Genomic DNA, 27,212 nt, shown 5'->3' with positions numbered 1-27,212 from the left:
GAGCCGTAAGGCCGATCTCCAAAGCCGGGGCGTCGATCGCCCCTTTGGCCAGCCTGTCTACACGTTCGTTCCCTGGGATGCCAACATGACCGGGCGTCCAAACCAGGACCACTGAACCACCAGAACGGGCAATGGCGGAAACAGCCTCCTGAATGGAGGACACCAGAGGAGAGGAGGGATAGCAGCGGTCGATGGCCTGGAGGCTACTCAGGGAGTCACTGCAGATGACGACGGACACATCTGAGCAGGAACGCATATGCTCAAGAGCTCGCAAGATGGCCACCAGCTCTGCAGTAAAAATACTGCAGCCAGCCGGCAAGGAGCGTTGCTCAACATGGGCAGCGTGAGCAAAAGCGTAGGCAGTGCGACCATCAACCAGGGAACCATCAGTGTAGACAGGCTCACAGCCCGGAAATGAGGCGAGGAGCGCAAGAAAACGGCGACAGAGGGCCACAGGCGGAACCGAGTCCTTAGGTCCCTGTGCCAAATCCAGATGGACGGACGGCCGGGACAAACACCAGGGAGGCGTAGGTGTACGGACCCGGAAGGGAGGCAGGAGAGGGAATGACCCCAGTTCTGACAGCAGGGACTGGACACGGACAGCTACGGAAAGCCCAGACCGAGGTCGCCGTTCGGGCAGGTGGTGGACCAAGGCAGGGAAAAGCAGGCGACGATTGGGATGGCCTGGCGAGCAATGTACGTGGACAGCATAGTCGGCGAGCAGTCGATGGCGGCGAATCCGCAGCGGGGGAACCCCAGCCTCCACCAGTAGACTATCCACGGGGCTGGTGCGAAAAACGCCAGTTGCAAGTCGAACCCCACAGTGATGTATGGGGTCTAACAACTTCAACACTGAGGGTGACGCAGACCCATAGGCCAGGCTCCCATAATCAAGCCGGGACTGCACAAGGGCTCTGTACAATTGCAGTAGCGTGCAGCGATCTGCACCCCAAGACGTGTGGCTAAGGCAGCGGAGGGCGTTGAGGTGCCGCCAGCATTTTTGCTTCAGCTGAGTAACATGAGGAACCCATGTGAGCCGGGCATCAAACACGAGTCCCAAGAAGCGGCAAGTGTCCACCACTTCAAGCAGGTGGCCGTCGAGGTAAAGGTCAGGATGAGGGTGGACCGTCCGACGCCTGCAGAAGTGCATAACCCGAGTCTTGGCAGCAGAGAACTGAAAACCATGAGCCAGAGCCCATGATGCTGCCTTGCGAACGGCGACTTGCAACCTGCGTTCGACGACTCCCGTAGTCGTGGAGCTAAATGAGATGCAGAAGTCGTCGGCATACAAAGAAGGAGACACCGACGACCCCACTGCTGCAGCCAGACCATTAATGGCCACTAGAAATAACGAGACGCTCAACACCGAGCCCTGCGGGACCCCATTTTCCTGTATATAAGAGGAACTAGAGGTGGCACCGACTTGCACCCGGAAAGAGCGGCGCAATAAAAAGCTTTGAAGAAAAGCCGGGAGCCGACCACGAAGACCCCACCCATGCAACGTGGCGAGGATGTGATGCCTCCATGTGGTGTCATACGCCTTCCGCAGATCGAAAAATACAGCAACAAGGTGCTGACGTCGGGCAAAAGCCGTACGGACAGCAGATTCCAGCCGCACCAAATTGTCCACTGCAGACCGGCCCCGACGGAAGCCACCCTGAGATGGAGCGAGGAGACCGCGCGACTCAAGGACCCAACACAAACGCCGCCCCACCATACGTTCGAGCAATTTGCACAAAACGTTGGTGAGGGTAATGGGACGATAGCTGTCCACCGCCAGTGGGTCCGCACCGGGCTTCACGATGGGGACAATAAGACCCTCTCGCCATTGCGACGGGAACACGCCCTCGCTCCAAATGCGGTTAAAGATGGTGAGGATGTGTCTCTGGCAGTCCCTGGAGAGATGCTTCAGCATCTGCGCGTGGATGCAGTCCGGTCCTGGTGCTGTATCAGGGCAATCGGCGAGGGCAGCGAGGAGTTCCCTCTCGCTGAAAGGAGCATTGTATGTTTCATAATGACGCGCGTGGAATGAGAACGGCGTCCGCTCGGCTCGCTCCTTTAGAGAGCGAAAGGCGGGGGGATAGGATGCAGTCGCTGAGCTCTGAGCAAAGTGCGCGGCTAGCCGTTCAGCAATGGCGGCAGCGTCCGTGCAGACAGCACCGTCCAAGGAGAGCCCAGGGACACCCACAGGGGTCTGGGAGCCATAAATCCGCCGGATCCGGGACCACACGTGCGAGGACGAGACACGGGAGCCCAGGGAGGAGACGTACCTCTCCCAGCACTCCTGCTTACACCGTGCAATAAGTCGACGGGCGAAGGCACGGAGCCTCTTAAAGGCGATGAGGGTCTCCAGAGACGGGTGCCGCCTATGACGCTGGAGAGCCCGCCTACGGTCGCGAATAGCCTCAGCAATCTCCGGTGACCACCAGGGGACAGCCTTCCGCCGAGGGAGGCCAGAGGAACGGGGGATGGTAGCCTCGGCCGCTGAAATGATGGACGTGGTTAAAACACAGACCACCTCGTCAATGTCACCCTGTGGGGGAGACGCAATGGTTACAGCGGAAGTAAAAGCTGGCCAGTCAGCCCTGTGGAGAGCCCAGCGGGGCAAGCGCCCAGAAGAATGACACTGTGGCAGTGACAAATAGATGGGAAAATGGTCACTACCACACAGGTCAGGATGCACCCTCCAGTGGAGGGATGGGACAAGTCCAGGGCTGCAAATAGAGAGATCGATGGCCGAGAACGAGCCGTGGGCCACACTGAAATGCGTGGGAGCACCGGTGTTTAAGAGGCTAAGGTCGAGCTGAGCCATCACATGCTCCACGGCCCGACCGCGATCATCGGAGACAGTCCCACCCCATAGAGGGTTGTGGGCATTGAAATCGCCCAGCAGCAAAAAAGGTGGCGGCAGTTGTGCTATCAGAGCAGCCAGGACATGCTGCGCGACAGTACCATCAGGTGGAAGGTAAATACTGCAGACGGTAATGGCCTGGGGCGTCCACACCCGAACAGCGACAGCCTCTAAAGCTGTTTGTAGAGGCACAAACTCGCTGTGAAGAGAGTTCAGGACATATATGCAGACGCCACCAGACACCCTTTCGTAAGTTGCCCGGTTCTTAAAATAACCCCGATAGCCACGGAGGGCGGGGGTTCGCATTGCTGGAAACCAAGTTTCCTGCAGAGCAATGCAAAGGAAAGGATGACGGCCGATAAGTTGGCGGAGCTCAGCTAAATGGTGGAAGAAACCGCTGCAGTTCCACTGGAGGATGGTACTGGCCATTGCTGGGAAAGGCGTGACGGGACGGGGAAGGCAGATTACGCCACTGGGTCACCTTCTGCCTCCAAGTGAGCACCTGTGCCAGTGCTTTCCATGGCGTCGGAGGGACTGGCGAGATCGAGGTCCTCAGCGGACGCCAGGATCTCCACCTCGTCCTCAGACGCAGAGGTTGAAGGTTGCGGTGGGACAGGTGCCACCGCAATGTCAGGATGCTTGGGAGCCTTTTTCTTCAACGGCTTCGCACGCTGTGCCTTGGGAGGGTCTGGCTGGGAGGGCCCCACTGGGTCAGTCTCAGGGACGGACGACGACCGTGAAGCCCTATGACCAGCGACCGGTGGTTGCTTCAAAACTTTGCGGGTATCCGCTCTGACACTGGGCAAAGCCTGGGAAGGGAGGGCCCCAAGGGACCCCTTCCTGGCTAGAGTAGCCGAAGAAGCCCTACGCTTCTCCGGCTGGGAAGGGGGGACGAATGTCCCCGATGGTTGGGGTGGTGTCGCTCCTGGAGTAGATGGAGCAACAGAGGGCGAAGTGCTCCCCACAACCAAGGGGGCCGGGTCATTTTGACATAGCTGAGAGGCAACAGTACGTGACGACACGGGAGAGGATCGGACCGCTGTTGCAGCAGCGGCATAGGTAGATGTCATGAGCACAGGATGTAGCCGCTCATATTTCCGCCTTGCCTCTGTGTAGGTCAGGCGGTCCAGGGTCTTATATTCCATTATCTTCCTTTCCTTCTGGAAGATCCGACAGTCCGGTGAGCAGGGGGAATGGTGTTCTCCACAGTTAACACAGACGGGAGGCGGAGCACATGGAGTATCAGGATGCGAAGGATGTCCGCAATCCCGACACGTGATGCTGGAAGTACAGCGAGATGACATGTGCCCGAACTTCCAGCATTTAAAACACCGCATCGGAGGAGGGATATATGGTTTCACATCACAACGGTAAACCATAACCTTAACCTTTTCAGGTAAGACATCACCCTCAAAGGCCAAGATGAAGGCACCGGTGGCTACCTGATTATCCCTCGGACCCCGATGGACGCGCCGGACGAAGTGAACACCTCGTCGTTCGAGGTTGGCGCGTAATTCATCGTCGGACTGCAGAAGAAGATCCCTGTGGAATATAATACCCTGGACCATGTTGAGACTCTTATGCGGCGTGATGGTAACTGAAACATTCCCCAACTTGTCACAACTGAGCAACCTCCGTGACTGGGCAGAGGATGCCGTTTTGATGAGCACAGAGCCAGAGCGCATCTTGGACAAGCCCTCCACCTCCCCGAACTTGTCCTCTAAATGCTCCACAAAAAACTGGGGCTTGGTCGACACGAACGATTCTCCATCAACCCGCGTACACACAAGGTACCGGGGTGAATATTCGCCACTGCCTTCTTTAGCAAGACGTTCCTCCCATGGAGTAGCTAGGGAGGGAAACGATCTCTGATCCAATTTCTTCCCGTTGAGGTTAGACCTCGATCGCTTAGAGACTGCTGGTGGAGGCCCACCAGCGATAGATGATGTACCACGCTTCATTGCGGGTCATCCGCCCTGATGCCACCTACTCCGACCAAGGGCCCTCCCCACGGGCGCCACCCAGCCACAGCAAAGGCCACCTGGCAGGATGGCCATTGCCGGGAGTCCTGATGCCCCAGGGAGATGGGCATCTACTCCTTGGCATACGTGGGGAGTGAACAGCGCAGGCATCAGTAGAGCGATCCCTGTGTTGTCAGGGGGCTACAACCAAGAGGGTACATGGCGACCCCACCACAACGGACTGGCTACCGTGCTGGATCTTAGGTGCAAAAATGGCCAAGGTCGTCGTCACAGTTAAAAGAAACACTGCAGAGTGCAGCGTGGTAATCGCCCAAGAGATCGAAAACGAGCGGGACACCATGGCAACGACGAGAAAGACGGCTGTAGGTCTAATTGCACGAAGGATACAGTGCACCATGTAAGGTGCCCTTCCCCAATTGGCTCGCTCTTCGGAATAATTTAGATAGATGGAGGTCAAACCCGAGAGGGGACCATCACATAAGGCCGAAACGTTTGAGACTCCTTTTAGTCGCCTCTTACGACAGGCAGGAATACCGCGGGCCTATTCTTACCCCCGAACCCACAGGGGGCTTCAGTTTGAGTTTGTACACAGTCCTGTGAGCAGAAGATACTGACAAACCAGTCTGAAGTACTAAAATGCAAACAACTTTTTTTCTTTTCTTCTTTTTTTCAGGTTTCTTTCCAAGGCCACTCCCAACTCATGTTATATGTCTCCTCAGACATTGTTCAAGTGTCATGTGGTGATATTCAAATTGCCTTTGAGGATACTGGTTCCCGTGCAATGCCAAAGGCAGCACTGGAGTTATAGTTACTACTAATAATGTGGATACATGTACGTGTTATCTATTAACAGCGTATAACAGCAACACAACCTCACTAGGCTACCATACTTTGACTTATATCTGTGCAATGGCACGGCATTGAATATTTCTACTTGACAATGGCATAATGCCAAAATTGCAATAGAGAATAAAACTTCTACAGCCGTAAATGGAAAATGATATGCTTTCATCAATTAATACAAGCTTGTGACTCATATTACAAGCAATCATAATCTATAGGTAATTAGCTCGACATAGATGCTTTTGGCAGTTAATTTACAACCTGACTAATTTCACATATCTGAAGGCTTTCCATAATGATGGGATTTATAGAATACAATGTATGAATTAATGATGAATGAATGAAAACAACACACTGCTTATGCCAATTCTCTGTCGTGTACTGTACCACAAATATAACAACCTCAACATGGTAAACTAGAGAGTAAACAATCCTGTGCTTTGTGGGTGGCAAGATGGAATACATATGACAGAAATTGGAATTAAATCACTCTGGGAGAGTGGTGGAATTATGATGAGGAGAAGGTATTATTAATTGTTGTATGAAGTTGGATGTTTTGATACAGTTATGGTCAGGCCCAAGAACTTGATGACTTACAGTATAGTCACTGGCAGAATAGATGACAGTACAAAAAAGTTGGTTAGCCTCTACAGAGAACGTAAGTGCAGCGAAGTTAAGCATGTATTATTTACAGTGAAGTTAAGCAATGTATTATTAAATGAAGAGAATCTTGTATGTGCACTTTTCTTGTAGTATGACATCTAAGTAAATGGTTGAAAGGAACATACATGGTAGTAAGTCTGGTCCCTATTCATTTTTTGACTCACCACTGAAAAAGATATGTGCAATTACAATTGCTATGTAATGTTATGTGTGACTTTTCAGCAGACAGCTATGCTTGTGATCTAAAATCACAAGGTTGAATGGCACAAAACTGTTAATCAGATGGATGTATTTTGTCACTACCTGAGAAAGTCTGATTAAGTTTCAGACCAAGACTGATTGTCATGTAATTCCTGAGAGTTTTGATGTAATTGGTCTGAGCCTGTTCGTGATATGAGCACAGAAAGGAATTTCCTAAAATAGTGAGTGGTAGTACCTTACTTCACTTCACATGTGAAGAGGAGAGTATTCTTAACAGTGTGAAGATTTTGTTCTCTTGACATCTCTGCTCAGCACTTCTGTAACTTTCTGAATGCTTAAAGGATCAATACCTACTTTACTGACAGTGTGAGCACCTGGAGGGAACACAGGAATGAGAGAGATCAATGTGCCATAAAATTTTAATGTGTGTGTGTGTGTGTGTGTGTGTGTGTGTGTGTGTGTGTGTATACATAGACAGTTATGCTAGTCTTACTGTTACATAGTTTCACACAGTTATAGATGAACCAGACTTTCCTCAAAATGTAGTAATAAGAAAAGAAATCTGCGAGTGTGCAATAACTAACACTCAGAACTCCGTGGATCATTATCTTCCAGCACTTTTTCATCCAAAGTATCTTGCACAGGTCCTCTAGAGAAATAACTGTCATGCCACTAACAAAGCCCACAAAAAAATTTGGGGGAAATTAACTACAAACACAATGGATGTATTTTAGAAGACATAACATAATTAATGAGAATCTCATTAAAGATTTAATAATGGTGATTTGGAATTGCAATTTTGTTCCATCTGCAGTGCAAAACTAAAAATACAAAATAGGTAATGCATGCTATAAAACAGAAAACTATAATATGAGCATTCTGAGGCATTTGAAAACTGTTTGTTTGAATCAGTCTATCTCCTATACTTGTCTTTGATTGGCAGCCACCTGCCAAATGAGCAATTCAAGTACAGTGCATGAGCTGACTTACAACGCAGTACAATCTCTCTCCTTTGTCACTGTAGATGAGACCTGGCTTTCTTTCACTGCAAGACAATGGACATTAAGGTTTTGAATCAGTACTGTACATAGGTAAAACCGGCTCAGCTGGAAACCCACAAATACACCTGTCGCTACATACCAATAAAAACCCTAGAGGTAAATAGGGTGACTTACACCTTCTTCAGCCTCTCTTCTTTTCTTTTCATCATTTAAAATCCACTCTGCTCTTCGTTTCCTTGCTTCCCAATTGGTTGGGAGGTTGTTGCGCTTGTCTTCTTCCACTACTTCTTGGTGATTCAACTGGCGTGCTTCATTCTGAAACAATCATGTGATATGTATAATATAATAGCAACAGAGTCAAAAGTAGAATCATGTTAAGATTTTCAGTGCTTTCACTTTTGGCAGGAGGGAACCAAATGATTTCTCATTTAAGTATCAAACTTCAGTTCACATATAGAAAACAATGTCAAACTACAAACGAACAATGGATTGGCAATGTGGTTATGGTCAAAATAGATTTACCAGATGAAAAACAACAATGGATATTCTGGGCAGACACAACCGCATAGACACCCAAATGCACACTCTAGCAGTGTGAGATTGACTATTGTTTATCAGTTGCTGAAAGCAGTTGCCTGGGCAGATGGAGGTAGGGACAGGGTGGGGAAGGATACACACAGCACGAAGGATGATGCAGCATCAAGTGAGGCAGGTATTTCGGTGGGGGAATCAGTGTTCAGTGACTGCGCAACAAGACGGAAGGAGGGTAGAGCACATGAGAGATAGACAGGGGAGAGGGGGATGAAAAAAGGGGGCAGTAGAGGGGAAGGGAGAAAGACCCCACTCATGACTCATGCAGACATTCTCTCTCTCTCTCTCTCTCTCTCTCTCTCTCTCTGTCCCCCCCCCCCCCCCCCCCCTTCCTAACTCCATCTGTCCAGGTAACTGCTTTCAGTAATCATTAGTCAATAGTAAGTCTTACCATAGCTGTGGGACCTGTGTTTGGGTGTCTACATTTACTTTTGCTACAGAAAGAGCATGAGCTAGAAACCTAGTGTGAATACTGCTGCCTGTTGCATGTTTCTATGAACCATTTATCATATGAAACATTGTTTCACAAAACTGATGCACTGTAAATATAGAAAACTATAAGAATATGGACACCTAAACCTGCATAAGTGCTTTATCTTATTTTTTGGGCACAGCCCATATTTGTAACAATATGTTATGGTGCCCACAAAGAGTGAAATGTTCCAGATTTTAGTCTTATGTAGCAGTTATCTTATTCTCTCTTTTTAAGCTAATCAACTGAAATGATAGCGTGCATTCTTTCATAAAGCTAGACTAAGTTCCCTCATATTACTGCACAAAATTTGGAAAATATTAACATTATACACACCACCTCAAAAAATTAGGCTCTAACAGTTCAATTTATGTAAGAAACAATTTTTAAAACCTTATTCAAACAAAGCCTTGAAAACAACGACATATTTTTGGTTTTGAGTGAAGTTCAGTTTGCATGCAGCATGTTGACAGTATTGTGCCTTGTTCGCATTATGTAATTTGTGGCAAAGTACTGACTGCTTCCAGTATGTTTAGCTATATCTTGGTGAGTTATATCACATGACAAAAATTATGTGTGTGTCAGGATACATGATAAGCCAGTGGTAAGTTATAGCAAGACTTTCCATTCATTAATAGAAGAATTAGCTTTGAGCTTGGAGGATGAATTGACATACAACTTGTGGGAAGTTACACAAACAAAAAGTAACTCTACTGAACAAATCCTTGAGAGTTAAAACTGATAACACCTTACTGGTGAAAACACTTACATGGAGAGACCATGACACTGGGATCATGGATTTACTTCAAACTTTGTACACCTTTAATAGACCATTGAAACAACATAATGTGGAAGTAGTAAGGCACACTACTCTGGCAATTCCGAGAAAATCGCATGAGAAGTTTTACACGTCTATTATGTAAATATGTCTGCAGCTCAAAGTGTTGAGGTGCAAAGTAGTTCTGGGCACCTTATCAGATTGCATGTATAAGGGATTTCGCAAATCAAGATAGGCAGACATTTTCAGGAAAACTACGCGTTTCATCATTTACTTGTCGATATATAAATATGTTTGTTCTAATAATTAAATTTAATTAAAAACAGTAAGTGGTCAAATAATGTGAAATGCACTAAAAATTCAAGCAAATACACACGATTTTTTTAAAACTATTTGTTGTAACTGTGACCAGGACGGTCATGGGGTTGAAATGACAGAAAGCGCAGTAGGACCCGCGGAGAGGCCCGCGAACAACACCACAACGGGAGAGGACGGACATGACCAATGAAGGACAGAACGAACAACAACAAGATCGAACAATGGAGTCACAAGGAAACCTAACAAACACATCCACTTGTACACAGAACAAGAAAGTAAGTAACTGTCTAACGTGAGGCGATGTGTCCACAGATGTACGCGAGATTAGACTGGCTGGCTGAGCGAGAGGCAGGCGCTTAAGTAGTCTATCGAGGGCACCGCTATTGGCCGCTGGAACCACGTGTTCCACTGTGGCGCCCTCACACTAAAAGCGGGCCAGGAGGCACGCGTCGTCACAGCTTACGGTGCGATGCCGCAGAGACCTCTAGGGGTCTTCAATGTCTGGCAGGGATTCAAATTCCGCGGCGAACGGTACCAGACTATATTACCTCTCAAATGTGATATAAATTACATGATGTGACCAGCGATGGAAAAAAAGGGGGTTAAAAGTTAAGATTGAGCAGGAGTCGAACGTCATCTCATACACATTCCTTTTACGTAACTCGAATGCTAACCACTTGACCAGTATAAACTCCAATGTGTGGCATCTACACACAAATACATGACTTACATCATAGACGCAAAAAGCTTCTCTTGTGATTTTCTTGGAATGGCCAGCGTAGTGCACCTTATTGCTTGCACATTATGTTCTTTCAGTAGCCTATTAAAGGTGTAAAAAGTTTGAAGTAAATCTGTGATCCCAACATTGTGGCCTCCCCTTGTTAGAAAAGGGGAAACATGTTTGCATATTACACTGTGGTGAACAAGCAGAGTTTTAAGTCAATGAACTGCAAAACTGGTGGCATGAAAACAATGATCATCCAGATGTCACCCCTTCAACACCAAGAAATCGCCTCTATTCATCACGGACAGCATATCTGCAGTGACAAGAAGGTCTTACAAAGGCCTTCACAGACAGGTAATTATCATCAAACCTATTCCCCTATCAGATTTCCCACACAATATCCTCACACACCCATAATCCTCCTCCTCCCACCACCACCACCACCACCACCACCACCACCACCATCACCACCAAAAACCAGCTGTAAAGGAGCACCCACCTCATCACCCTGCAATGGAGCAACTGAATCATGCCCTTCATTAGAGCTCTTGACTATCTTATCATTGTGCTTGGAAGGGAGGGGCACCCTAAGCACAATCCTTCCCACTCCTTCTATAGTGATATTCCACCTTCCACCCAACCTACACAACAATAGGTCCAGCCCTATGCCATTCCCAACACCTTGCAAGGAAGGTCACTTTCATGTGGCACACCCAGTTGCAAGACCTGCCTGATTCACACATCCAGCATATCATACTCCAGTCCTGTCACAGGCTTATCCAATTCCCCCAAACTCTTCAAACATGAAGAAACTAACAATTATCTGCTCCCATCAGAAGCAAGGCCACCTGTGAAAGTGGCTATGTCATATACCAGTTCAGCTGCAATTTCTGCACAGTATTTTATATGACCAACAACCAGCTGTCCACCACAATGAATGGCCACCACGAAACTGTGGCCAAAAACAGGGTTGACCACTCAGTGGCACAACATGTTTGAGTTCAATGGCTGCTTTCCAACCTGTGCCATCTGTATCCTTCCTCTCAGCACTAGCTTTTCTAAGCTATGCAATGTGAGTTATGCTAGCAACACATCCTTTGCTCCCATAATCCTGCTAGCCTCCATCTCTGCTAACCCGCTGAAGCCACATGCACTATTCAAGAGACTCCCCTTCCTCTGTTCTGTTAACCGTTCCCATTAAACACCTTTAAGTTTAAGTCATCAGCAATATGCCCTGCACAAACTCACTGGCTCCAGTGCCCATATGTTCCATTCCTTTCCAGTACATATCTTTCTCCCCCCCCCCCCCACATTCCTATCCCACACACCAGCTGCCTCACTGTGGGCTGCTAGCTATGCCCCCCCCTTCCCCATCCTGCTTCTCTCTCTTTCTCTCTCTATCCACTCCACCTGACAACTCCTCTACCAATTCAAATTGCCAAACTGCAATTCCGGCATTGTGTGTTCAGCTGTGTGTGTGTGGGGAGGGAGGGGCAAATGCACATGCATGTTTTCGTGTGCGCGTTTCTTCTCATTCTCTAATTTAGGAAACAATTCGGCCAAAACTTTTCTGTTCTCATGTTGATGACTCAACACTTCTACTATTCAGTGTGTGGTTCCCTTTACCACTAAATTATTCACTTTTCATCCAGATGTTCTCATGCTCTCAAACTAAAATAAATCAATCACCATAAATGTACCCTTGCCCTTCATAATGGTTTAAGTAACCAATGACCTAAAAGGAGAACAATCATGTCAGTGACAACTGTTTTTTCCTGGTATATAGTACTCTAAGAGGGCCATTTATATGCCATGTTAGATCTCATTAAAATAAACTAGTATTACTGTTATGGTATCAAGTCAGCACCAGCATGCCAGTCGGGAATGACAGGGAAGAGAAGGCTATGAGAAGAAGTCAGCCAATCGCACACTGACCGACCTCCCTCCAGGACTTTTTTAAAAAAAAAAAAAAAAAAGAGCAGCCCCTAGGTGAAGAGGACATAAGAACCACACCCTACTGGTGGCAGCCAACTTGGATAGCAGCATCAACGTTAACCACTTCATTAGGGATCTCTAAATAGCACACACCTGTGTTTGTCTATTCTGAAGAAGTCTGATTATTTTGCATGTCGCTCTTTGCTTGTGGCACACCTATGAAAGTTAAGTATTGTAATTGTCTTATTGTAATAAAACTCATTAATATGAGTGGTTTGATTGTTTGTCTAGTGAACTGAGTATGTACGATTCCTAGACACAACAATTACATGTATATGAAAGAAAATTTGGTGAAGTTTTGATTTAGAGTTTGATAATACTGAAGAAGTAATGGAATGAGCCAGATAAAATGGCAGCTGTGCTCAGAGAGTAGTTCAGAAATTAATGTGGCTCATGGGGTGCTTAAGCTGCTGACTGGAACATTTCTCATTTTCTTGAACGGATAAGGTACCACAGTGACCACTTTATTTTTGAGAAACTGTACTGCTCAAAGAACAGCCTGACTAAGGACACAATGTAAGAAATATAACTGTAAGAGGAAAGAGGGGGGGGGGGGGGGGTGAACTTGCTCACCTGGGAAGGTGGGAGGGAGATACACTGGCTGTGGCATTGGTTTAAGGATATGTCTCTTCCTCTGCTTGACAGATACTAGGGAGAATGAAAAAGAAAGGCCACATTATAACGTAAAAAAAAGGGGGGGGGGGTTCACTTCATCATATTGTGTGTTACAGTTTGTGCCTGAAACACATGTGATATATAATGAAAATGCAAATATGCAGTACCATGCAATGATTACCACCTTGAGAAAGGTATAATCATCGCAACTGGCCAAGACCATGTTTTTCAAGAAATAGACAGCCACTAGCAAAAATATCACTACATTTGAACATTATTTTTAGGTTCATGGCTAATCTCTGGACTGACGATGTAGCACTCTCATAACACATTTGTTGTTATCAAAGGTATCACATCATTTTTTGTAAGTAACTCTTCTTAGCTAAAATAAAATAAAAGAAAGGAACCACCACTCACTTACAGCTGACTGGTGCGAGAGTGTAGGATATGATGGAGAGACAATTCCCACCTCCAAAGTTCAGAGAAACCAGCACTGGAAGGGAGTACCCAAATGGCATGCACAGTGAAGCAACTATTGAACTCATCAGCCTGGCTGTTAGCCCAAAACCTAAGTTCAACCATGCTGGACTCGTGAAGGACTGTCTTTCCTTTACTCATTATCTCTACAGTAGAAACATCGCTTTGCCAAATAATATACTGACAAAACCTTGTTTAACAGTTCCATCCTCCCTCCAACTGTTATCCTCCTCCCCTTCGACCCTGGTAAGCTTTCAAAAATTCCTCACTTCTACCCTGGCCTCACCTTCCTTTTCGAAATCTGTCCACAGTACAGCTATCTGTAACCTGAAAACTCATCCAGGTCTATCACATTTTCTGCAAAGAAAGAATCCACCACAGTGGTCATAAATTGAGGCATTCCCTGGAACGAAAACTTAACTGAAATATATTGATATCGAGATACGGAGCAAATAATGTTTTAAATAGTTTTTTTATTCATTACAACCTCTCACATATGGAATAAATTAATAAATTTCAGTCAAATATAAAAAAAATATTTTGGTTTCAGAATGTATGACGTGGTACCATAATGTGTAGGAATTACAGACTGATGTGGATTTCAGTTAAGTCATCACTCCAGAGAAAGGCTCAATTGTAGTGACCACATTGCTAAGCATCTCTGCCACATTTCTGACAACTCTGCATGCAAAACCTTACAACCATTATCCCATTCCAGAAGTCCAATACGAACCCAAGCAGCTCCTCAAGGCCTTAGTTGATTCCAAACCTTGGCACCTGAATCCATCTCCCTCTCACACCAGTAACCCCCCCCCCCCCCCCACCTTTTACTTATTTTCCAAACTTCACAAAACCCGATCCCGACAGATCTTCCTACTGATCGTCCCATACTGGCTCCAACAGAACAAAGCTCTGCCTTTGTTGACCAACATCTCCAAACTATAGTCCGTAGCCTCTCATCCTACGTTCAAGACACCGCTGACTTCCTTCACCACCTTTCCGCAGATTCTGTCTCCCGTTACCACCAGATTGTGGATGAGACTTCCTTACATACTAACATCCCCATGACCATGGCCTTTACAGTCATGGAACACTATCTTTCCCTACATACTCCTGATAGCAAACACACCACCTGGCTGATCCATAATTATTTCACTTTCGAAGGCCAAATCTATAAAAAAAATCTGTGGTACTACCAAAGGTACTCGCATAGCACCATTCTATGCCAACTTATTTATGGGCCATATGGTGGAATCCTTTCTATCTAGTCTACATCTAAAACTCTTATATGGTTCAGATTCACTGTGTAACATTTTTGTGATCTGGACTTGTAGCAGGGACAATCTTTGCTCTTTCCTGCATAACCTCAACACTTGCTCCCAAATCCACATCCACTGGTCTTACCCAACTCAAAAAGCCACCTTTCTACAGGTCAATTTTCACCTATCAGATGGCTCCATCAATACGTCTGTTCATATCTAGTGTGACAAACTCGAATAGTACCTCCACTTTTACAGCTGTCACCCGTTCGCCAGCCATGCAGTGGAAAGTGTGAGTTGTTGAAATGTACTGATACTCTTGTCAAAGCAGTTACTGACAAACAGGATCCTAACCAGTTCATCCATAAACAGATTTCCGAGCCTAAAGCTTGGGCTAATGATTTCAATAGCTGCTTCATTACAGCCATTTTGATACTTCCTTCCAGCACTAGTTTCTCTGAACTATGCAGGTGGAAATTTTCTCTCCAGCATATACTGCACTCTCGCAATCCCCTTCGCCTAAACCTTTGCTAACCTATTTCCCACTACCTCATCTTACCTTTTCTCTTCTCTTTTCTGTCCACAACACTCCTGTCCTGTTTCCTGCTCCCCCCCCCCCCCCTCCCAATGTGGGTATTCTCTCTCCCACCCATCTCCCTCTCTCTCCTTTCCTTCGCTCACCCCCCCTCCTCTCCCCTCTACCTCTTATGTACTCCTCTGAACACCTTTTGTCTTGGTGTGTAGCTACTGAGTCATCTGTCGAAAGGCCTGCCTCACACAACTTCCTCCTCGATTCATGTGTCCTTCCCTACACCATCTCCACATCCATCTGACAGGCAACTGCTCTCAATAATCAATGGTCAGTCTCGCCATGGCTATGTACCTTTGGGTGTCTGTGTGGTGAATGTGTTTACTGTGTGTGTGAATATATATATTACACAAAAAGCAAGAGCTCAAAAACTTGCGTAAATACTGTTTTCTGTTTTATGTATCTCCTATGTGCACCCCACATCAATCAGCTATAGGTGAGTGGTTGCCTTTTCCTTATTTTACTTATCATTCCAACTCAGAATTTCCACTGTTGTTAATTCTTCTTATGCATTTGCTAAAACTTTAAATACATTTTGCTTCCACCTCTTTCAGTATCCTTTCCTTTTTATATGCCTCTTGCATAACAATAGCCCATTCCTGATGACAACAATTATTGTTGTCAAATGAACAAAGAATGTGTTTTTCTATTATTTATCAGTAATGTTTAGATGTGGTTACATTGTTCAACTCATCCTGCTGGGTGAGACAAAGAGCACACGTTCAACAGCTGCACTGCTGTGGGAGGGGCAAAAGATGATTTCAGCTTTATGACTCAAGTTTGGGAATTTTCATCCAGAATGTTTCTCCACCAAAAAACAATTTCTGATTCAAACCAGGTAGCTACCTGCAGTGCTCACCGGGCAAAACTCTCACTGAACAATGCCATGCTGCTAAATTTCTGTTCTGCTGCTGACAGATATAAGCAAACATTGTGATGCACTTTCATTTCTGTGTTTCTGTTTAGTAAGAAGGGATGAAGATTGGTTTTACAGATTCAAGAAGAATGACTTGCATGTATCTTACACTGCATAGAATTCCAATGCTGTTATGGTTATTAAGACATACTTATCCTCCACAGTCTTTCTTCAACTTCCAAATATATTTCAAATTAACAACGATTACCTGAGAGCAACAGTATGTGTCACATGGGGTATTGTAGGCTACAGACCCACCAACACATTTTTTAAGTCTCATCCACTCACATAACTGCCCACAAAGAACATGAACACATCTAAGGTCAGACTTGACTGACAAAGTATTATGAAATCTTTCACCACATCATGAAAAAGTAGAAATACCATGTAATGCACATCAAAAAATTAATAAGTACTCAAAATTCTGAGAACAAAGTAAATACAATTTGGAGTACAAGTATTAGGCACAAAACAAATAAATCAGATATGGCAAATTATATTAAATTCCCTGAGAACAGGGGCAGCACGAGAGATGATGATGCATTGAAATCATTGTCCATTAACTGAGGCTTCTGGAATGTGGTTCTACAGAAGAATGCTGAAGATTAAGTAAGCAAATCACATAACTAATCAGAAGGTACGGAACAGAATTGGGGAGAAAAGAAATTTGTGACACAACGTGATTAGATGAGGGGATCAGTTGACAGGACACATTCCGAGACATCAAGGGATCACCAGTTAAATATTGGAGATTCAATAATAGGAAAGGGAATAGAAAGAAAAATAGTAGGACAACATGGAAATGGGGGGGGAGATAAAACTGGACACCACCTGGTACAATGCTTGTGTCAGCCAAAGTTTGTGGTATCACTCATCTGCACTGAAGCAGATTACTGAAGAGAAGATACTAAACAGACTGGGGGGGGGGGGGGAAATTGTGGTTTAACCTGACTAAAAGAAGGGTAAGCTGATAGCACACATTCTTAGAATCCAAGGAATCATCAATTAGTTATTAGGGGGAACTGGGGGGGGGGGGGGAGGGGGAGGGGGGGATTGTTGCGGGAGACCAATCAACTAATACAGTAGCCAGGTTTAACTTGACGTCGTTTCCAATTATTATTTGATGACGAAGACAGCACAGGATTGAGTGGCGTAGCGAACTGTGTCAAACTAGTCTTTGGTGTGAACACAACATCGGAAACAATCGATTTCACAACAGAAATCGGTTTCCCAATATGGGTTTTATTACATATAAATGCACATACTTTGAATCTAACCTACTACGAGTTCCATAGTGGAGGCATGGTAGTCAATTAAAAACAAAAGGTAGCCTAGTAAAGAAATCAACGAAACATCTTACGCCACATTTTATCATTTAATTTAGTACTCTTTACACCATTGAACGACCAAAGAACAAAATGATCCTTCAAATGAAATGCGACATTTACCCTTTTACTGTGAAGCTCTCTCAGTTTCTTCATTCTCTCTGCTTGTTTCTCCTGAAATGTCATCGTTCCCGAAGCTGCAGCCATTTTTCTATAAATTTTTGGATATTACTCGTTGTAGAAAACACAAAAATGCTGAAGAACACTGTTAATTATATTCTAGTCCGTACTGTTTACACTACATTACACATTACAGTTTACACAAAACAATAAACAAACAACACACTATCACAGTTCTAGTTCCTCAGCGATACTCATACTCACATACTAGATAGTGGAACATTAATCGATACACTCGCTGCGATAAGTTTGGAATTCGTTTTTTTATTTTACGGGTTCACAAGGTGACCTTTCGAACCCCGAATACGAAACAAAATTATCGCAGTGAGTGTAGTGATTAATGTTCATAGTCCCCGTACAACCTATAACTACAGAGGCGACACTGCTGCCCATTTTTGCTATATTCTGCGATTAAAGTGCTCCAAGCGGCCAACAAGGAACACTTCTGCATGCGGTATCGGGTGTCATACATTTATATAAGAATGCCATTTTCTCTTAAATAAAGAAACTATTAAACAGAAGAAGACTTGATTTTCTGCAGAAAGACTTCTAGAAGTTTTGTTCGCTACACTTCCATTCATAGTGGATCAGGAATGCAGGAAACTATTATGAAATGTAATACCTATATTATGTAACGTACCAAGTAAGCGACAATAACCGTAGCTGAAGGGTAAACCATACAAACGTGATAGAAGAACATCGAAAGTTAATAATGTGTTACCCAACAAAGAACAAAACAATTCCACTATTGTTGCTAAATCTGAGTCACAAACGGCAAGAATTATCAACACTTTCACTTTTCAAACAAAAACAATTAACATTAAAATATTCATGCACTGGAAACTAGAATGAAGTTTAATAATGCGCAAATCATTAGACTTCATACATAATTGTAAGGTGTCAAGGAGAGTGCGTATCATAGTAAGGACAGACAATTAAAGAAATCTCTTTCTCGTGCAAGAAGTATGAGTTTATATTCTCTTGTTTCTAACAGCATAAGTTACAATTACTCATATATTCTAAAGCATTTCTCCATGAATAAATTGTAGTTTATGGCGCTGAATCAGTGAGATTCGTCTATTTTTACATTTATCTCTCGATAATTTACGTATCTCGATAGTTTACTGATGTTTCGAAAATAAAAATATAATAACTATTTGGTTAATTAAGAAGAAAAATAATCAAAAACAAAAGTTAATCTTACGGCTGATTTCTCGCCTGTAGGGGCGCTAGTGTTGTTCCAACTGATAGATGGTATAAATTTTCACGTCAGTGGGCCCATTCAGCCACTAGTAGGTCATTTCGTCAATATTATTCTCAAAAATTAAATTCGAAACGCAGTATAACGAAAAATTATCAGCATTTCTAAGTTTTTTCATTACCTTATATCTCCATTTAATATCTCCATCTTAAATACTGAAAATCCAAACCATTAATTAATTTCAAGGATCTGTTTTGCAATACAATTTTAAATTTACTATCAAGCTCCATAGAAATTTTTTCACTGTATCTGGCTTTTAATATAATATAAATTATTTACTTCTAACTCAGCAGTCTTTTTAAACAAATCAGGACTGTTTGTGTTGTTGAGCTTCTTGAGTAGAATCTCCATTTATATCGATCAAAATTTTGTTAAGGTCAAAAACATTTTCACTCAAAATTCCATGCTGAGCACCATATGTTAAATTTTTCTTGCCATATATGACTATATAGGCAAATCTATCATTTGAATTTTATCAGAATGTGGCACACAGCTGCATTGTTGTTTTCTGAGTAGCTAACATGTTCATTTTCCCAGACATATTTATGACACAGATGGAATAATTTCTTAATAAAACTGGAAGGGTTTATATGCAAATAACTAGTCAATTGTGTGACTCTCTTAACATGTATGAAAGCATCATATGGTTTCAGATAATTATTTGGTGGCTCTAGATTTCACATTTCTTGAGGAAAAACTTCATTTCTTCCATTCTTTACATATATATTCTGTAATTTGAAATGATCAAACATGGAAAATCCAAGCAAGTTATTAGTCTTCCTATTTTTCTGAAAAACAAAGAAAATGAAATAAGACATATCAAAGTCTGCAGAATTATAGTAATTGATGATATCTAGTTCAAAATTTCTTTCCATTCCATCCAGCAATATCTATTGTTTGTGATTCAAAGAAAGATATGGGAATATTCAAATTTTTTAGTCTTTCTTGCTCTAGCTTGATTGAATAGTCCTAACGACAAGAACTCGGATTTCCATTGTTTCCAAAACAATTTTGCTCTTCTTAGGAAATGTGGTCATTCCTTCAGCACCAGCTTGATTATGGCCAGCCTAACGAAAGAGGGCATCGTCTGCGTGAGAACTCTAAAGAAAAATTACAGTTAAATCTCTATCCTAAATAATTTTTTTATAATCTTTGAAGAAAACACCCATTATTTGTAGAGGATAAAGTACTTCATTTTTCTTACTTTTTATCTTATCGTTATTAAGGATATGACTCTCTGTAGTTAACTCATTGGATGGACATGAAGACAACTGAATAATGGCAGATAAAGAAATATTCTAGACAAAATATTATTTCCTTTGCTTATTGTGATAACCTCAAACAGCTTCGCCACCTAGATGTCAATCAATTTTTTGTTTGATTTTACGTCATAGGTTGGATAATCTGTATCATCAGCTCCAATAATACTGAAGCTCATATAAAGTTGAGCATGATTAGGCTGAACCCAACCATCCACAATTATTTTTTAAATCTCTAGTAGTAGTAGTAGTAGTGTTAGCTTTATTCATACAGAGATCTCTTTTTACAAAGATATAAAACATGTCAAAGCACTTACAAGTTTGACGAATTTAAAATAAGATAGTTTGTATACATTTACAGACTTCTAGTTATAGACAATCTTTAGATTTACTCCTGGTGTACAATAGTTTTTTTACAAACAACTTATTAAAAAATGTAATGCATTCTGTTCACTCATATCTCACTATCAGTCAGTGGAAACTGTTTACACACATTGCTTCGTAACACTTCGCTCACCACACACACACTGGTGATCTCTGGGCCATTTTCTGCAGCGCAACTCCGCATTTACTTTGCTGAAAAACTGAGTCAGCATCCTTCTATAAAGAGTGAGATGTTGAGCTCAAAAAGAAGTGGTGTTGTTAGTATTGTGCTATGCATAGCTTGGGGGTAAGTTTTTATAGAAAAGGAAAAAAGAAGGAAAAAACATAGTGTAAAGGTGTCCTGTGGAATGTTGGATGTTTTATTATCATTATTATTATCTATTTGTATAACTTTTTTTACCAAACCCCTACTCTGTTTTATCTAAGTAATCCTTCAATGTATAAAATGCATTACATAACAGGTACTTTATAGCTACCTTTTTAAATAAGTGTATTTTAGCAATTTCTTTTATCTCTTTTGGTAATTTACTGTACAGTTTTATTCCTTGATAGTAAATGCTGTTTTGAGTTTTATGTTTATTTCTTCTTGGTAAATGTAGGTTGATTCTAGCTCTTGTTCCATGGTCATAGACAGAGCTGTTTGTGCAGTAATTACCAATGTTATTTTTGATGTGTACAACTGACTGGTAAATGTATTCACATGGAGCAGTTAGAACCCCCAGTGTTTTGAACAGATCTTTAAAATGAGCTCGACTACTATTTTTCGTTATTATTCTTATGGCTATTTCCTGGAGTTTGAAAATTGTGTTCATATTTTGTGCATTGATTCCCCAAGAAAGAAGTCCATAGCTAAGAACTGAGTGTACATCTGAATAGTGTGTAACTAAAAGACACTGCATGTTACAAACTGATGATAGGATTCTAAGGGCATAACATGATGACGACATTCTGTTTGCAAGTACCTTACTGTGTTCACACCACTTCAACTGAGAAACGATATTAGTTCCCTGAAATTTTACATTGTTACAGTCGGGACTGATAAGGAGAAGTGGTAGCCCTGCGCCTGCTATAAGGACGTCTGAGTCACAGCTGTCGTACAAGATAACTAATTTAAGTAGTAATAAACTGTTTTTAACACTTTAAACTAATTTATTACGTTAATTATAGTGCTCTTCAAGCGTACCATTAAAGGTTTTTGTCTTACTTGTGTATTTTCACAGTAATCACGTAAAGTTTGTTTTGTTTACATATCGCGGCCAGGCCGAACTTTTGAGCTTTCAGATTAAACTTTTTACCGCATTTTTAAGTGTATTTACCAATAGTTTAGTGTGCTAAATACGTTTGCTGCCCCTTTATATCTGTAGAGTATCGTCATCTCTTAAGTAATTTCCAGTAATACACTTCTGAACCACTGTTTACATTGCTGCAAGTAGGCCTAATTTTTCGTACAGGTATTTTCATTGTTTTCCGGTAACTTAATTGTCTTTCTGTCACTAAGATCGATTTGTACCATGAGTGTAAAGTGCCTGACGTGCCGTAGAATCGTTAGCTCCGGGGTCTGGTGTGATGGATGTAGTAACGTTTTTCATTGGGGCGATTGTAGTGGCGTGGGAATTGGGAAAATGAGCGAGGCTCATCAGTGGTTCTGTAGGCTATGCAGTAGAGATAGAAAGATTGTGGAACAGGAGGGGAAAATTGCTGCCCTTCAGGCTGAGTTAGATGAGGGTAGGCGAGAACTGGTCAGGTTAAGGGGGGAGAAGGGTAAACAGGGGTGGGAAGTGGCAACAGGCATAAGGAACAAGCCAAAAAATTCTTCTGACAGCTTTGTTATTAATGTAAAAAATAGGTTTGACCTGTTGCCTCAGTCAGAAACTGATGAGCCTCTCACAGAAGTAGATGTAGACAGGGCTCAACAAGCTTTCAGAAGCAAATTGAATAAGAATGTAGGGAAGTCTGCAAAGAGAAAGAAAGTCTTGTTGCTAGGTAGTTCGCATGCTAGGGGTGTGGGCCAACTTCTGCAGGATGAATTAGGGTCAGAATACCAGGTCACAAGTTTTTTCAAACCTAGTGCTGGGCTGGGGCAGGTTACAGAGGATTTAGGTTCACTATGTAGAGGCTTTACTAAGGAAGATACCGTGGTTATTGTGGGTGGGCCGGGCAACAGTATTGACAGAGATCCGGGGTACAGCATAGAGTGTGACCTGGCAAAGATTGCATCAACATCGAGTCATACCAGTATTGGGTTTGTGTCGGTTCTGGAGCGCCACGATCGACCTCACTTGAGCTCTTCTGTCAGGAGAGTTAATTTGGAGTTTGAACGGCTACTTGGATCTGGTGCAGGGTCATACATTGGTGTGGTTCCTGTTGATTCACTCTGTAGGTGGGACTATACTAGACATGGGCTACACCTCAACAAGAAAGGGAAGGGTAAACTGGCTGGGCTGATAGCAGGATATTTAAAGGGGGCAGGAACTACATCTCATGGTGGAAACTCTTTTTTAGTGTAAGATCAGTGTCCAGTGGGAAACTCATCCAGGCAAGTACTAAAGATGTTAAAAAAGTTCAAGATACTCACAAAAGTAAAGTGAAAAATAATGTTAGTATATTTCATCAAAATATTGGGCGATTGAAGAGCTTCTGCTTTGTTTAGAAGATATAGAAACTGAGAATGTAATAGATGTACTATTCCTGTCTGAGCATCACATTGTCACTGATATGCAAAAGGTTAGCATCAATGGGTACAAATTAGCTGCACATGTAAGTAGAGATAATATGATGAGAGGAGGAATTGCCATATATGTCAAAAGCTTCCACAGTATAAAAAATTTAGAAACTAAAAAAATTTGTATAGAGCAACATATGGAAGCATGTGCCACTGAACTAAAACTAAATGATGGCACTTTTATAATTGTAACAGTGTATAGGTCCCCCTCAGGAAATTTCCAGCTATTTCTAGAAAATTTGGATGCTTTGTTGTGCTATCTGTCAGACAGGGGGAAGCAAATTGTCATTTGTGGGGATTTCAATGTTGATTCCCTGAAAGAGTGTAATAGGAAGAATGACCTTGTAGTGTTACTCAGTTCTTTCAATTTGAGCTCCGTCATTGATTTTCCTGCTCGGATAACAAAGAACAGCAGGACATTGATAGATAACTTTTTTATAGACCAAGATAAGTTTAAGGACATAAATGCTTATCCTGTTGAGAATGGTCTTTCAGATCATGGTGCACAGCTAGTTACAGTACATGACATAGCTCCATGCAGTATCTCAAATCAGAATTTCAAAGCAGTGCGTTCAATTAACAATATAAATATTGCAAACTTTAGGGAAAGCCTACAGCAGCTAGACTGGGATGAAGTGTATAAGGAACCCGATGCAAACTTGAAATATAACTTGTTTCACAATACATTTTTAAGGGGTATTTGAAAATTGTTTTCCCAAGAAAATAGTTAAACATAATTCCAAGAAGACATATAAAAAACCTTGGCTAACTAAAGGAATAAGAATACCTTGCAACCATAAAAAAGAACTGTATCTAACAACAAGAGGGAGTACTGACCCCGAAATTGTTCAATATTATAAAAACTATTGTGCGGTACTAAGAAAAGTTATTAAAAAGTCCAGAAGCATGTGTATCATGTCTGAGATCAGTAACTCTGATAATAAAATTAAAGCAATTTGGAATATTATTGAAAGGGAAACAAGGCAACCAAGAGCACAGGAAGACTTTAGTGCCATAAAACTGAATGACAAGTGTACTGACAAACAATCAGAAACTGAAAATATTTTCAATAATCATTTTTTAAATATTGTGGAGAAAATAGGATCTAGATCTTCACTAGAAGAGGCAAGACTACTAATAGAGGAGGCCATACCTGTGCAGTTTGAAACAACTGTATTTCCACCAACCTCTCCCTCTGAAATCAGTAAAATAATAAACTCACTGAAAAGTAAAAGCTCTTACGGAATTGATGGCATTTCCAGCAAGGTACTTAAAGCTTGTTCCCCACAGATAAGTAGGATTCTCAGCCACGTATGTAATAGCTCTTTGGAGCAGGGTGTTTTCCCTGATAGACTGAAATATGGCATTGTAAAACCATTGCATAAAAAGGGGGATATGTCAGATGGCAACAACTACTGCCCAATCGCTCTTCTGAGAGCTCTATAAAAATTTTTTGAGAAAGTAATGTATTCAAGAGTAGCCTCCCATATTTGTAAAAATGAAGTACTAACAAAGTGTCAGTTTGGTTTTCAGGAAGGCTTTTCAACAGAAAATGCTATATATACTTTCACTGATCAAATATTAAATGCTCTGAATAACTGGACATCACCCATTGGCATTTTTTGTGATCTCTCAAAGGCCTTTGATTGTGTAAATCATGGAATTCTTTTAGATAAGCTAAATCATTATGGTTTGAGGGGGGCAGTGCACAAATGCTTTAATTCATACTTAACTGGAAGAATGCAGAAAGTTGAAATAAGTGGTTCATGTAATGTTAAAACGACAGCTGATTCCTCAAGCTGGGGGAGGGGGGGGGGGGGGGGAAGCTATCAGGTACGGGGTCCCACAGGGTTCGGTCTTAGGTCCTTTACTGTTCTTGATATATGTTAATGGCTTACCATTCCAGATTGATGAAGATGCAAAGTTAGTTCTTTTTGCTGATGATACAAGTATAGTAATAACATCCAAAAACCAAGAACTAAGTGATGTAATTGTAAATGATGTTTTTCACAAAATTATTAAGTGGTTCTCAGCAAACGGACGCTCTTTAAATTTTGATGAATTACAGTATATACAGTTCTGTACAGTAAATGGCACAACTCCAGTAATAAATATAGACTTTGAATAGAAGTCTGTAGGTAAGGTAGGATTTTCAAAATTTTTAGGTGTGTCCATTGATGAGAGGTTAAACCGGAAGCAACACATTGATGGTCTGCTGAAACGTCTGAGTTCAGCTACGTATGCTATTAGGGTTATTGCAAATTTTAGTGATAAAAATCTCAGTAAATTAGCTTACTATGCCTACTTTCATTCACTGCTTTCATACGGCATCATATTCTGGGGTAATTCATCGTTGAGTAGAAAAGTAATCAGAATAATTGCTGGTGCGCACCCATGCTCATCCTGCAGACATCTATTTAAGGATCTAGGGATCCTCACAGTAACCTCACAGTATATATATTCACTTATGAAATTTGTTGTTAATAATCCAGCCCAGTTCAAAAGTAATAGCAGTGTGCATAGCTATAACACCAGGAGAAAGGATGATCTTCACTGTGCAGGATTAAATCTGACTTTGGCACAGAAAGGGGTAAATTATGCTGCCACAAAAGTCTTTGGTTACCTACCAAAAAGCATCAAAAGCCTGACAGATGCCAACCAACATTTAAAAATAAATTAAAAGAATTTCTAGATGACAACTCCTTTTACTCATTGGCTGAATTTTTAGATATAAATTAAGGGAGGGGAAAAAACCAACTTAAACATTAGTGTCATGAAATATTTTGTGTAATGTAATATCTTGTACAGACATTTTTTGTTAACCTGACACATTCCACATCATTACGAAGTGTCGTATTCATGATCTATGGAACAAGTACTAATCTATTCTAATCTAATCAAATCTAGTCTAGAGAGGTGACATCTAAATTTAATATTGTTAGTTTTCCTCTTCAAACTGAAATTCATGGCATTAGTTTTCTTTATGTTCCATGTCACTTTATTGCTTATTGACCAGCCGTAAACGTCCTTGAGAGTTACATAGTTTTCTCTGCAAGGAGTTCTTTTGTGTTCTCCGTGACTATAATATTGCTGTCATCAGCGAAGAGAATTTTTCCATCATGTGTAACACAACTGGGAAAGTCGTTGATGTATATCAGGAATAGTATTGGTGCTAATATGCTACCTTGCGGAACCCCTATATTAATGTATTTTGGTTCTGATAAGTGTTTTATTAAATCTTTAGATCTATTTGAGGTCTGTGTTATCTCTACTCTTTCTAACCTATCTGCTAGGTATGATCGAAACCAGTCATTAGCTATTTCTCTTATTCCTAATGATTCTAACTTATTTCATAGAATCTTTTGGTCGACTGAACAATAGGCCTTAGAAAGATCCAAAAATATACCTGTGACACACTCATCTTTATCAAGAGCATCAAGTACAACTTCTGTGAATCCTACTATGGCTGACTCCGTATTTTTGCCACTCCGGAAACCAAGCTGTGATTCAGTTTATTCAGGTAATTCATTAATCTGTCTTTGATAATTGCTTCTATTATTTTTGAGAATGGTGACAGCAGGGAAATGGGCAAGTAATTTTCTAGTCCTTCTGCATTACCTTTCTTAAGCAAAGGCACAACTCTTACCTGTTTTAACTGCTCTGGAAATGTCCCTGATATGAAGGATTTATTTATTATATTTGTTAAAGGGTCTTTATAATCTCTATGCTTTGTTTCAGTACACACTTTGGTACTTCATCTAACCCTACTGACTTTTCATTTTTTAGTTTTTGAAAGGTTTTATTGA

At 42.2% G+C, this 27,212-nt stretch overlaps 1 protein-coding gene across 1 annotated transcript in view; it reads right to left on the bottom strand.

Moving 5' to 3' along the window:
* The window catches only part of LOC124596341 (pre-mRNA-splicing factor syf2), a 62,552-nt gene extending 44,569 nt beyond the window's left edge, over positions 1 to 17,983 (bottom strand). Inside the window, exons 1-2 of the mRNA XM_047135444.1 lie at positions 17,724 to 17,983; positions 7,716 to 7,856 (exon numbers count right to left, since the gene is read on the bottom strand). Coding sequence (XP_046991400.1) covers positions 7,716 to 7,856; positions 17,724 to 17,807 — 225 coding nt within the window. The 5' untranslated portion in view covers positions 17,808 to 17,983. The remainder of the gene's footprint in view (positions 1 to 7,715; positions 7,857 to 17,723) is intronic.
* Positions 17,984 to 27,212: the final 9,229 nt, after the last annotated feature.

The sequence above is a fragment of the Schistocerca americana genome, chromosome 2, assembly GCF_021461395.2.
Source record: "Schistocerca americana isolate TAMUIC-IGC-003095 chromosome 2, iqSchAmer2.1, whole genome shotgun sequence".
Classification (NCBI taxonomy): Eukaryota; Metazoa; Arthropoda; class Insecta; order Orthoptera; family Acrididae; genus Schistocerca; species Schistocerca americana.
The sequence above is the reverse complement of the archived record's forward strand: the minus strand, read 5'-3'. Positions and strand labels throughout refer to the sequence as shown.